Source organism: Rhinopithecus bieti, unplaced genomic scaffold (assembly GCF_001698545.2).
Source record: "Rhinopithecus bieti isolate Rb0 unplaced genomic scaffold, ASM169854v2 scaffold_53602, whole genome shotgun sequence".
Classification (NCBI taxonomy): domain Eukaryota; kingdom Metazoa; phylum Chordata; class Mammalia; order Primates; family Cercopithecidae; genus Rhinopithecus; species Rhinopithecus bieti.
This window is the reverse complement of record NW_016820692.1, coordinates 1-14,607: the sequence shown is the minus strand read 5'-3', so window position 1 is coordinate 14,607 and position 14,607 is coordinate 1. Positions and strand designations below refer to the sequence as shown.

Genomic DNA, 14,607 nt, shown 5'->3' with positions numbered 1-14,607 from the left:
GAAAGGAAAGGAAAGGGAAAGGGAAAGGGAAAGGGAAAGGGAAAAGAAAAGGAAAGAAAAGGAGACTCCTTTCCAGGCATAAAATCTATTTGCCTTTGTCTATACTACGCTATATACGATGTACAGCTTTCAATAAAAATTACAAAGCATACCAAAAAAAAAAAAAAGCACATTTGCAAGTGACAAGCTGTCATCAGAAACAGACTGAGGGGACCCGGGCTCAGGTGGCTGGAGCGTGCTTTTGCTGTCCGGGAGACGTCAGGCCTGGCCACCTCCAGGTCCCCGCGATCCCTGCCATCCTGCCCCTTCATGTCCTGGGAACCAGCTCGCTTCCGAGCCGCACTCATCAAGCCTCTGGGCATGCCCCACTATGAGCTGGCTTTAATCCTGAAAGCCATGCCGCAGCCACAGACTGCTGCTGCTTTGAAACATACGATAGAGGCTCCGATGGACAGAGGAGCAACAGGAACTTGGAAAACCTGGGTGAACGAGCGCTTCCTTGTAAGATCTCCACCCACAATCACTGGCACAACAGAGGAGGGTATCTCCTGGTGGATTTTTATGCACCAACCACAACTGTTGAAAGCATGATGGAGCACTTGTCTCCAAACATAGATGTGATTAGACCAAACATTGTCAAACATCTTCTGAAACAGGAACTAAAGGAATGTGAAGGGATTATCCCAATCCCACTTAAAGGAAAATTACACTCCACAAAGAAGAGGAAGAAGTAAGAAGATTCACCAGGGATTAGCCTTATATTTAATCCCTTCATATTTGAGCTGCATGGATGAGAAGAAATAGTTTGCAAGCCTGGCCTTTATATGAGTGTATTGCAGGTGCTGTTTGATTTTCTAAGATATTTTAGCTCTTGATCCCCTTTGCTGCGAGAGGTGAGGAACTGCTCACTGACAGCTTCTCTGTAATTTGTGGCACCAGCGGATCATTCCTGATGTTGCTTTCATTAGTGTCATTTCTTTGTCAGTGAGGACTTTTCCCCTTACAACAGTAACACCATTTTGAAGAACAAAACTTGTAATACCACCCGGGATTGTGAGCTAGTCATTCAGACTGTATAACCATGCAGAAATAAAAATTGAAGACTAATGTATTAATTATATGGGCAATTTTTGCTTTGAATAATAAACTTGATTTTAGAAATTAAAAAAAAAACTGAGATAGGATGCAGATGTTAGAACAGGAAATTTTAGATGACTATGATTAATATGTTAAAGGCTCACATAGAAAAAACAGACAACACCTAAGACCAGATGGGTAATTACAGCAAAGAAAGATAAACTATGCTTGAAATTTTAAAAAAATACTGTAACAGAGATGAAGAATGTCCACAACAGGCTCATCAGTAGAACTGACACAGTCAAGGAAAGAATAAGTGAAATTGAAGATAGATCCATAGAAATTACTAGAGCTACAGAAATTATTCAAACTGAAACACAATGAAAAGAACAAACAAAAGCTGTAGAACAAAAAACAAACTATTTAATATATGCATAGTCAGAATCTTAGGAGAGAGAAAGAAAAGAAAAAAAAAACCATGAATTTTCAAAATCAACTGGAGGGAGCTGGTGGGCTCACAACATTGTGAATACACTAAATATCCCTGAATTGTATGTTTTAAAATGGTTAACTGTATATTATATAAATTTCTCCTCAATTAAAAGAAAATATTTCAAAATCACAGATCCAAGAGCACCAACAGCACCCAAGGCTGTAAGGCTTAGAAACACACATATACACACACACACACACACACACACACACACACAAACACACGCACACACACCTCTAGGCATATCATATTCAAACTATGAAAAACAAACACAAGGAAAAGTCTTTATAAAGGCTGTTAACAAAGAATTCCATATCCAGTGAAAGCATCTTTCAAAATGAAGAAATAAAACTTCCCCAAACAAAAACCTGAGAATTTATTGCCAACAAATGTACTCTACAAGAAATGCTAAAGTAGTTCACCCAGAAAGAATAGTATGCCAGACAAAAACTTAAACTTATACCAAAAAAATAATTTAAAAAAACCACTGGAAATAAAACAAATGATAATAAAATTAAATTAAATTAACTTTCTCCCTGTATTTAATTGCTTTAACAGATAACTGACTACTAGAAGTAAAAACAGTAGCAAAATATTCTGTTTACAGCATATGCAAAAGTAAATTGCATGACAAAAATACCAAAAAAGTGCGAGAAGAATTGGAAATACAATGCTGTATAGGGCTGTTAAATGAAGCAGTATTACTACCTAACTGTAGATTCTGTCTGATTTTATTGTAAAACCCAGGATAACTACTAAAAATAATTTTAAGAGGTACGATTATGTCAATGGAGAATAAAAAATTCATTGGCAAAAGTTTAATATGAAACAGGATATTTGCATAGTCTCAAAATATTTCCCACAAGATACTTACTAATTACAAAGGGAAGCATGGTAACTCTCCATTGGAGAAAACTGGGAGACACTATCTTAACCACATGTCAAAGTTAACAGCACCAGTAATAACATATACTGATATCACGTACCTCCTGTTACACTGAGAAAAATACAAAATCACACCTGTGATACTCTTTCCAAGAATGCATAAACTCACTCTCTCATGAAAAAACATCAGACAAACTCAAACTGAGGAACATGCTCCAAAATACCTGATCAGTAATCTCTCAAAGTGTCAAGGTCATGGAACAAGGAATGGCTGAAGAACTAGCACAGGTTGGAAGAGGCTACACAGATGTGAAAACTAAATGCATTGTGGACATTAAATGTGATCTTGAACCAGAAAAAGCACATTAGTAGAAAATCTAGTAATAGTCAAATAAAGTCAGTAGTTTAGTTAACAATATTGCACTAGGGCAGACACGGTGGCTCATGCCTCTAATTCCAGAACTTTGGGAGGCCGAGGCAGGCAGACCACGAGGTCAGGACTTTGAGACCAGCCTGGCCAATATGGTGAAACCCCACCTCTACTAAAAATACAAAAAAAAAAAAAAATTAGCCAGGATTGGTGGCACATGCCTGTAATCCCAGTTACTCAGGAGGCTGAGACAGGAGAATCGCTTGAACCCGGGAAGCGGAGGTTGCAGTAAGCCAAGATCGCACCACTGCACCACAGCCTGGGCAACAGAGTGAGACTCTGTCTCAAAAAAAAAAAAAGAAAAAATTAAAGAAAAGAAAAGAAAATTACCAATAGCACTATGCCAATTGTTGTGTGCTGTATTTATAAGATGTTAATATCAGCAGAAGTTTGAAAAAGGGTATTGAGAGCTCTACACTATTTTGCAATTTTTCTGTAGTTCCTTTACATTTTTAGATATCCTTGCATTCTAAACACACTGCTATCACTCATTATACATTTTAAAATATTCATCCTCTGTGCAGTAAATAAATTACTAAGAAAAAAATAAGTCCAAAAATTCAAGCATAGAACTTGTGAGAGTGCTACTGGAATGGCAAGTCCACTTGCCATACTCCTAAAATATAGACTATATTTTAGTCTATACAGACTATATAGACTATAGTCTACTTTATAGAATGACTGACTATATAGACTACTAACCTCTAGAACTATACGTCAGTTTTGGCATACGTAAAACATAATAAATATCCTTGTAAAAAAAAAAAAAAGAGTCAAAATGCCAACATGTTGGTAACAACATAGCATTATATTAGAGCTACTTAAATACCTTCAAAGACATCTACACAGCCGCTAGTCATGGCTTTATTAAAGGTATCATATAGGTATCATATAATGCTTTTCCCCAGCTATATCTATGAATCAAAGTGTACATTTATCAATACAGCTCTTCCTTACACACCCTAGCTGGAAATCATTTAAATCCTTTCAACAATACACATTATCTTTAAATGTAGAATTGTGTGTGTGCATGCGCACAGGCACGTGAACTTGGGTGAGGGAAAGAAGCAACAAAATAGCGTCAGGTGTCCCCACTGAGAGAATAGTCTGTTAAGGAATAAAAGGGATAAGACTTCAGGTCAGCTTTCAAGGAAAGATGAAATTTGGACAGTTCCTGAAGGGTTAGGAGCTATGAAAAAGAAAATTGAATGGTTAACAAGAAATAAGAGAAAAACATCCAAGGGAGACCTATAGTAGCAAAAACTTAAGAGGTAGAAACACATATTGCATATCTGAGAATATAGGCTAACTAGCTGGATTACAAAGCTATACATACTTCAGGAGTTATGGAAACTCATGCATGATGAAGACGAGGGGATAAATGCTAGAGCTTTCAACATTAAGCTACAGAGGAAAGCTCAAATTCAGTAACAGAGGCCTTTAAAGAACAATTCCACTATTCAGTTTCCTGTAACTAAAGCAGATGTATGTACACAAAGATTAATCTTAGAATGCCTTGGAATCTGAAGAATTATATTTACCACATAGATACATTTTAAACTTGGCTCTTTAAGATATAGAACGAGTATGTGTTGGAGAGAAATTGAGTACATGCACAAGAGATAAAGAAGTATTTAGATGAGTGAAATATAAAAATAAAATATTTAAAATAACTAAAGCATCAAATTAAATGAAATCCAAAAACAGATTATTAAAAGATAAAAAAGTGAGAACCTGGCAGGTATAAGTAGGAAATAGAAATTTTGTACATGAACACTTTAATATTTTACTTAAAGATATAGAAGTATAACTAGAAATTTTAAGAAATTATATTACCATTAAATAGCAAATTTTTTAAAAAACTGACAGTATGAACAGGAATTTTAACTGCCACATTATTTTTTCTTTTCCAAGTACACACTGATTTATGTCAGCTGATTCTTGAAACAAGCAGGAAGAACTGCCAAGTCGTCCATCATATTTACAGGTGTGCTAAACCACTGACTTTGCTACAATGATATTTGGTTTAAACTTCCAGTAATAGAAATAAATTAAATCAAGCTAACTTGCAGGTTAGTAAGCTTTAAAAAATATCAAGTACACAGTGCATCTGATTGATATGAACAATCCTAAAAATGGAGCAATTTACATTTTTCTTTTTCTTTTTTTTTTTGAGACAGAGTCTCACTCTGTCACCCAGGCTGTCTTGCAATGGTGCGATCTCAGCTCACTACAACCTCTGCTTTCCAGGTTCAAGCGATCCTATCTCAGCCTCCTGAGTAACTGGGACCACAGGCATGTGCCACCACGTGCGGCTGATTTTCGTATTTTTTTGGTAGAGACGAGGTTTTGCCACGTTGACCAGGCTGCTCTCAAACTAAGTGACCCACTCGCATTGGCTTCCCAAAGTGCTGGGCCTATAAGTATGAGCCACTGTACTGAGTCTAAATTTTTATTTTCTTTTAAATGTCCAAGTCGTAAGTAGCATATGCTACTTCTTTCAGAATTAGCATAAAGCCTTTAAATTGGTTTTCCAGCTGTGAGCTGAATCCCTGTTTCATTTAGTTTATTTTATAAAACATACATTTATACTGTCAATTTACATAAGTAATACTAGCTATCAAAAAACAGTAAATATCAGCCACGTTTCCAAACTGCATTCAACCATGAGCACCAGCATGTTCTGCTAGATGATTAACATGACACATTTTTACTGGGTCCTAAAGCCTCTGAACTGTTGTTTACCATAGATTTTATAAAGCAGATGTTTCTTTCATGCAATAAAGTAATTCTAGAACTAGATTATATTTATAGGAAAACTGATACAACAGGTAGAGCAAGATCCAATGTAGAAATAAGCAGAAGGTAAAACCGCAATCAAGAAAAATTGTGAACCTCAAAAGGTTTCAATTTGATCAGGTAAACTAATGTGAGTTTAGTAAACCGAGAATTTCATGTTTCTAAAACTGAGATTTTCCTCGGAAAGGTTAAAAAAAAAAAAAAATTCTTTCATACCTATTTAATTATAGTTTGGCAGTGTTTTATCACCCTAAGTTTTCTCCTGAGAATCAGAACTGATAAAAACTTTCAAATAGGTTAGGCTACATAATGAGCTGTCCTTATAGTAGAATGGCACAACCAAATATAAACAGGAAAGAAAAAAAGATTTGTATGACATGCTTAGAAAAAAACTGAGAAGAAAAGATTCATGAAAAGTATTTCTCAAAAAAGTCACAACAGGTAGAGATCATGTAATTTTACTAGTTAGATATTAAAACTAGCCCTTTCTTATTCCTTGGGTGTCTGGGTTATCCCGCTCTTTCCTCAAACCTTATGTTTGCCAGACAAGGAAAAGTAATATCATCAAGAGTCAGAAGTCTTAACAGCAAAGACGTTCAAATATCCAAATGAGAAAGAACAGACCTAAAAATAAGCTTGCTAATAATAAACTCAGTCAGTCAAGTATTCATTAGGCAATTACTATGTGTCACAGACAAAATTAATAAGAAACACAACTCCCTTCCTCTAGAACTGAGAATCTATGTGACAACAAAGCAGAAACGTATTTAGAGTAAAGCACCACTATGTGATTACAGCCAAAGCTCAACATGACATTATTTATAAGTGGTAGGAAGAAAAAAACTAGTACAGAAAGAATAGCATACTAGGTAGGGAAAATGTGATAAGTAATCTTAAAATGTGGTTTACCGCTATGACAATTCCTCATGAACTGACAGGCCTGGGTTCAAAACTCTATCCCTTAACAGCTATGTGAGCTTGGACAGTTTACTTAACTTCGTTAGCCCTCAGTTTCTCATCTATATAATAAAACTAACATTTACCTATTTACTTTTGGGGACTGCTGTGAGGATTAAGTGAAATAATGTAAGTGTATCACTTCACATGATGCCTAACACAAAATAAACCCTCAATTAAAGAAGAGACAATAGAAGATGGAATGGTTGTCAGGTTAAAAACAGACAAATTGAAAAATGTTGTAAATAATGGGTTGTAGCAAAGAAGCAGAAATTGATATGATGAGCTATTGGTTCACAGTAACTTATCTTTTGTTACAGCAAGCATCTGTGCAAATATAAACCAATGTCTGATGGCCACTGACGAAGGGCAGTGCTCAATGCTTGGCTGCTTTCAGATGAGGACAGAGACTTATTATTATCAATAGTTTATTCATTCATAAAACTGCAGGTGTCCATAACACTGTATAAAGTAGAAAAGCAGTGTACATTTGAGGACCTCTACAGCCACATCCTGAGCAGAGTAGCGGAAGAAACTGTTACATGAAATTTTAGGGCAATCATTAAGATATGCTTCTTCAAAAGTGAAAATTGGAGGAAATTTCTCAAAGTACCTCAATAGATCTTAAAATGAGGCAGATTATGTGCAGTACAATTTTCCCTAGTTTTGACTCTTCAGTGTTTATGACTGTACTATAAGCTTCTATTAGTACAAAATTACCTTCGAGGACTAAAAATTCAATGACAATATAGAAATACATATGCAGATTTGTTTTACTCTCGTAGGTTGAAACATAGTTAAAGATCAATATAAGCACTCTGAATAGAGTCTTTCTTCAGTAAAACTGCAATGTCAGCACAGGCGGCAAACTACAGCAGAAACTGAGTGCAAAGTTCAAAAATCATATCCTAAGAGCATCGAGGACTTAAAATCTAGTATGGCTAGGTTAATGTTTACTTTCACTTTATTTCACTTAACGTTGGGTTATCAAGTATATGTCAGATAGCTTTCCCTGGATCTGCTAGAGATTATCGGAAATTTTAATTTATTGAAGGAGTTTCATATCTAGAGATCGTATGTAAAATAACTGGCAGAGCATCTTCTCCTGCCATCATCTACACTGTAAAGTTGTTAAAATAATTTTTAATAGTATGTGTACAAATGTTTCAAACTTATGAAGATCTATTAAAAATCTGTACTACTATTTATAATTGACTGCTATTCATTGAATTTTAACAAAAAATTAGGACATAATAGATCTTTCAGAAATACTTCATATATCATGGAAGCCTGAGTATAATCTAGTGTACAAACCCTTTATTTTATATGAGGAATTCAGAAGTTAGAGAGAAGTAACTTGGCCAAGGCCACACTCAATAAATTACTAAGAGGTCTGAAAAGCCAGGGCTCTTCATTCAATTAATGCAGTGTGTTTACCACTATAGCTAACATTTTGATTAGTCAAAATTACACAAGCAATATAAATTTTTATTCTCCCCGGCCCAAATTCTTCTATAGTGAAAACAGAAAGTGAGATATAGGTCAATTCTGGGGCCCAGATTAGAATTTATAATGTCCATGTAGCACACTTCCACAGAAAAAGCCCTTTGGTAAAAGATTCTAACTCACTGTCACTAGTTCTTCCTTATGTACTTACCTTTCTGGATATAAATGGAAAATACTCATCTCAAGGGAGGAATCTCAACTGTAATGACATTCATCTTCTCTTAACTCTAAGCGCAGGACATGTGAAAAATGGTAACAGTCAGAGGGAGATAATTTTGGGAGAGACCTACAGGGTTCCTGTCAAGTAAAACAGTAAGCTGAGACATTTCCTAAAAGTATTAGTACATGTTACTTTGTTTTCAGAATTTTGATATATATAATCTAACCTGCAGTTACCCCAAAATAAGTAGAGCCAACTGTGGAGTACTTAAAACACAGAGTTTGGAATACCTCTTTTGCAGACAGCAGCCCACATAACAAAAATAATGTGCCAGGTCTGGGAAGGTGACTAATAATCAGGACTCCTAGGACTGGGCTCTATATTCATATAGAATAACTGTTGTGTGTTTAGATCTACAAAATAACTAAAATATTTGCAATCACCATTTTCTTAGGAAGTTACTTTGAGCATCCCTAATCCAAAAATCCAAAATCCAAAGTGCTCCAAAATCCTAAATCTTTTGAGTGCCAACATGATGTTTGAAAGGAAATGCTCAATACAACATTTTGGATTTTAGATTTTTGGATTAGCGATACTAATATTCAACAGTATAGTGTATATTTAAATTTTCAGATTTACCAAAATCTGAAAAAATCCGAAATCTGGACATTCTTTTGGTCCCAAGCATTTCAGGTAAGGAATACTCGACCTGTGTAATACACACGGATCAAAGACCTTGTGTCTTATTGATTTCTCAGCACAATTCTCAAAGTTAGAGACTATATCTTGTTATATTTTTTAAGCCCCCACTGTATCTAGCAAAAATCTGGATGCACTGTAAGCACTCAATGCTCACTGAATGCATTTTTTGATTAGATTTTTTAAGTTCATCACAATTCCAGACTGTAGTGCCTAACTCAGATGCCTTTACATTTCCCTAGCAAAAATGCGCACAAAAACACTGGAGGAGAGAAGTCCAAGTGATATGTGCAGGAAATATAAAATACAGACATGTCCCAGGTTAAAACTCAATTAATGCAAACTGTTCTGTAAACCCCAGAAAATGCAGATCAGTGACAGTCATAATTTAGAAACACAAAATATAATGCACAGGCAAAATATAGAGGACATCATGTAAAGTTCCATGATGCTACTAAAAAGTTTAAACTAGTGATGGGTTATTCAAAATATTTAAGTTTCATTTTTAAAAAACAACAAAGTGAATGCTGTATGAAAACAGGAGAAATGATAAAATGTAAACACAAGATAGTCACAAAGCACAATAAATCTTTACTGTGAATAAAAGTGAATTACTTATGAAGAAAAGCCAGCTGGGAGATAGATATATCTCAAAAGAAAATCAAAATTAAAGGTTCTGAAAGACAGCCTGATGTTTTTGCTTGGGCCTGATAGTGTATGATTGCATTTCTGCACAAATATAACACCAGTGTTTTAAACCCAAGTGTCATTACAATATTTTCCAAAACAAAATAACTCAGAAATAGTGATAGAGTTCCTTACCATTCAATTATTCAACATTATCTGGGAAAATTCTCCTTTTACAATATTCTGCATAGGCTATATTGATAAAATATTCACTACCAGTAAGTGTTTTAACCTTGAAAATTAATGGACACGAACCAATAGGAAGTAGATAAGGAAAGAACATACATCCGTCCCCAAAACTGGTAATTCCCCCATTAAAGACTTGTACTCCCGGCCCACCATCACCCTTTCCTCTATTCCACATCCCTCTTACAAGTACCATGCAAGAGGGGATTGGAGGAATTTTTAACCATCCCAATAATTTCCATCAGCCTCTCTAATAGACACTCCCAAAATGCACAACTAAATAAAGCAAAGCACTTGTTATTGCAAAAGAAGACTCAAGACGAGAAACTTGGGAGCATCATTTCAATTAAGCTGCTGCCCTTTCTCCCTTCCTCTACCTGGCAATCATTGAGCTGTCACCTATATCATGCTTTCTTGGAGTATAGCAACAATGGTTAAAAGCATGAATTTAGAGTCAAGCTATACAAATATTTCTAAATTTTGACAAGTACCAAAACACAAAAAAGATAAGGAAGCATTGGTTTAATGAAATGGAAATATCAAAAACATACATAGTTGGTAGAATTTTAAATTAGTAAAACCAATCTGGAAGTCCATTTGGTTAAAAGTATTCAAAACTTCAAAAATATGCAAGTAATTTGACTCAAAAATTCAATTATGAATTGAATTTATTCAATTTCTTCTGAAAAAAATAGGTTAAATATGCAACATGTGCATGCAGGAATGTTCTGTACAGTAATGTTCATAATAACAAAATGCTGCAAAAATCTTAAATACCCAACAGCATAGGACTAGTCGGTTAATTATGTTACAGTGACACTATGAAATACTATGTAAGCATTAAAAAGAATGAACAGCCACAATTAAGTGAAAAATGCAGATTACAGAAGGTATAAAACAATCCAACTTGTACATTTTAAAATTTAATCACATAATTATAGAAGATAATCTTGAATAATATACCTTAAAAATGTGAAATAATTATGAGTGATGGGATTAAAGGTAATTAATATTTTCTTTGTAAATTTTTCATCTCATTTCATTAAGCATCATTACTTTTATAATCTGAAAAGAAAAGCTTTTCATATTCTGAGTTTAAAAAAGTAGTAAGTCTACACAAAGCACAGAGACACCAAGAGTTAATTATGTTAAGTCCGCATAACATATGTGTGCATATATCTACATATCTAAACTCACTTCTATAAGTACACATCTTAAGTTTTGACTTTTTTTTTTTTTTTTTGAGACGGAGTCTTGCTCTGTCGCCCAGGCTGGAGTGCAGTGGCCGGATCTCAGCTCACTGCAAGTTCCGCCTCCCGGGTTTACGCCATTCTCCTGCCTCAGCCTCCCGAGTTGCTGGGACTACAGGCGCCCGCCACCTTGCCCGGTATTTTTTGTATTCTTTTAGTAGAGACGGGGTTTCACTGTGTTAGCCAGGATGGTCTCGATCTCCTGACCTCGTGATCCGCCCTTCTCGGCCTCCCAAAGTGCTGGGATTACAGCCTTGAGCCACTGCACCCGGCCAAGTTTTGACTTTTGAAAATTAGCACTTCTTGGCCAGGCGCGGTGGCTCACGCCTGTAATCCCAGCAGTTTGGGAGGCAGAGGCGGACGGATCACAAGGTCAGGAGATCGAGACCACAGTTAAACCCCGTATCTACTAAAAATACAAAAAATTAGCCAGGCGTGGTGGCGGGCGCCTGTAGTCCCAGCTGCTCAGGTGGCTGAGGCAGGAGAATGGCATGAACCCGGGAGGCGGAGCTTGCAGTGAGCCGAGATTGCGCCACTGCACTCCAGCCTGGGGCACAGAGCCAGACTCCGTCTCAAAAAAAAAGAAAATTAGCACTTCTTCAAAATTATAATTTAAACTTTTCTTAGCATTTCTAAGGCATTAAGAGACATCTGTGTCATCCTGACACAACCAATACTGCTCCAATGCCATTATACAATCCATTTTTGGTTTGCTTTGTAATAGGTGAATGTTTAGTGCTAGGCTGTGCCTTGCCTTTTGAGTTATTGCCAAAAAAGAAAAAAGAAAAAACTAAGCCACCTCTATAATATACTGCCTGAAGTTTATAAGGAAAACCACAGCAGAATGCAACTACTTTAACAGCTTTAGAAAAGACTAATTATCAGTGAAGGCCCCAGAAGTGAGGGGGAAACATCAAATATGTTATTCAGACAGTCAGATATGTCTGACTCTTCTCTCCTTCCAAGCATCTCCACCAAAATACTACATGGGAAGGTGAACCATAACACACAGTAAAATAAGAGAACAACTTTAAAAGTCATTTAAATTATCTAAGTATTCATAATAACTTAATACTGAGCTAAATATAAACTCCATGTTAAAGATATGGCATTTAGACTTTATTAACTCAGCTTAGAGTTATAGATGAGCTATGGCATGCTGAACCCATCTATAAAAAATAATTAAAGAGATTCAAGAATTCATAAAATTTGATTACTGGTCAGAGAAAGAAAAAAGTACTTACCACTAAGTCCCAATTATTTTGTTCAAGCAATGTAATAGCTTCATCAATGTTTTCAATGCCAGTACATGCCTAGAAAGAAAGCAAATAAGCATTTTACATATAATTTTAGAAATGGGGAGGTAAATCAGACTTAAAAATGTAAATAGCATAATATGTAATTTAAATTCAAATAGGTATATGAATAAAGCCAAAACACTAAAAGTTTAACACTTCTAAGCATTTTACATATACGGTATGAACATTGTTAATTACAAAGTAAATTTACATTGCTCTGAAAACAAAAGACAATAAAGCAGCAAAAGAAAGTATATTTAAATCTTGAGCTTTGATACCCAGGATGATCTCCAATTACCAAGAACAATTTTTAGTCAAAGATTCTGATGGACAACCACACGTATAACAAATGAATTTCAACCCATACCTTGCACTTTATATAAAAACTAACTCAAAATATGTAACAGACCTAAAGTAAAATCTAAAACTATAAAACTTCTAGATCTGTGCTGTCTGATAGCCACTACCAGCTGCTCTCTGGTAGCTGCTAGACACATGTGGCTAGTGAGTCCTTGAAATGTGGCTCAACTGAGTTAAGACGTGCTATAAGTACAAAATACACACCAGGTAAGACTTAGCACCAAAATTAAAAATGTAAGCTATCTCATTAATAATTTTTCCTTCGAATACATGTTGAAATGGAAATTTTGACATATTGGCTTAAATAAAATGTTAAAATAAATTTCACACATTTCCTTTTACCCTTTTAACATAAACACTAAAAAAAATTAACTACATATATGAAATTATATTTCTGGTGCAGTTCTTGAAAAAAATATACGAGGACATACTTGTGACCAGACTAAGCAAATATTAACTATCAGGATGCCATTTTTAAGATGGGCACATTAATAAAGTCAGCCATTCTCTGGTGACCCAGCTCGTGGCAGTGTAGGCATTTTATTCTCAGGCCACCAAACCAATCCAACAGCACATCAAAAAGTTAATTAACCACAATTAAGTATATTTCATTCTTGGGATACAAAGGTGGGTTTGACATATGATGCACCACATAAACATAATTAAAAGCAAAAACCATACAATCATCTCAATAGACACAGAAAAAGCTTTCAATAAAACCCAACATCCCTTTACAATGAAAACCCTCAAGAAAGTAGGCATCAAAGGAATGTATCACAAAATAATAAGAGCCTAATTCACACCTAACATATTGAATGGACAAAAACTGGAAGCATTCCTCTTGAGAACTGAAACAAGGCAAGGATGTCCACTCTCACCACTTCTATTCAACATAGTACTAGAAGTGTTGCCCAGAGCAATCAACCAAGAGAAAGAAATAAAAGGCATCTAAATAGGAAAAGAAGAAGTCAAATATCTCTCTTCACAAATAATATGATTCTATACCTAGAAAACCCTAAAGACTACAAAAAGGATCCTGGAACTGATAAACAACTTTAGTAAAGCTTCAAGACACAAAATTCATGTACAAAATGAGTAGCGTTTCTACACACCAATAACATTTCAGCTGAAAGCCAAATCAAGGACACAATCCCATTTACAATAGCCACAAAGAAAATGAAATACCTAGGAATATGGTTAACCAAGGAGATGAAAGATCTCTACAAGAAAAACGACAAAACACTGCTAAAAGAAATCAGAGACAACACAAATAAAAAACATTCCATGCTCACAGGTTGGAAGAATCAATATCATTAAAATGGCCACACTGTCCAATGCAATTCAGAAATTCAATGTTATTCCTATCAAACTACCAATGTTGTTTGTCACAAAACTAGAAAAAACTATTCTAAAATTCATACGAACCAAAAAAGAGCCCGATAGTCAAAGTAATCCTAAGCAAAAAGAAAGGTGGAGGCATCACATTACCCAGCTTCAAACTATACTGTAAGGATACAATAATCAAAACAGCATGGAATCGATACAAAAACAGACATACACACTCAGGGAACAGAACAGAGAAGCCAGAAATAAAGCTGCTCGCACAACTACAGCCATTTGATCATCAACAAAGTCTACAAAAATAAGCAATGAGGAAAGTTGTTGGGGTCCGCGTGTTTTCTAAACAAAGGAATGAACACACAAGACAAAACAAGACAAACATGGAGGCCATCCCGAATGGCATGCTCTGCTTTATTTTCTACAGTCATTTGTGGAATGTTGCCAAGTCACAAGACACATTGTTGTTTTTCTGACCTTTC

At 35.4% G+C, this 14,607-nt stretch overlaps 2 protein-coding genes across 2 annotated transcripts in view; one reads left to right on the top strand and one right to left on the bottom strand.

The window, feature by feature from the left end:
* LOC108520485 (28S ribosomal protein S6, mitochondrial-like) overlaps window positions 1-734 on the top strand; it is a 4,982-nt gene extending 4,248 nt beyond the window's left edge. The window contains 2 exon segments of the mRNA XM_017859896.1: window positions 225-460; window positions 463-734. Of these exon segments, the coding sequence (XP_017715385.1) occupies window positions 225-460; window positions 463-734 (508 nt within the window).
* Window positions 1-12,450, bottom strand: part of LOC108520486 (FAS-associated factor 1-like) — a gene marked incomplete at its 3' end in the record, with an annotated part of 145,947 nt that extends 133,497 nt beyond the window's left edge. The window contains exon 1 of the mRNA XM_017859897.1: window positions 12,374-12,450. The remainder of the gene's footprint in view (window positions 1-12,373) is intronic.
* Window positions 12,451-14,607: the final 2,157 nt, after the last annotated feature.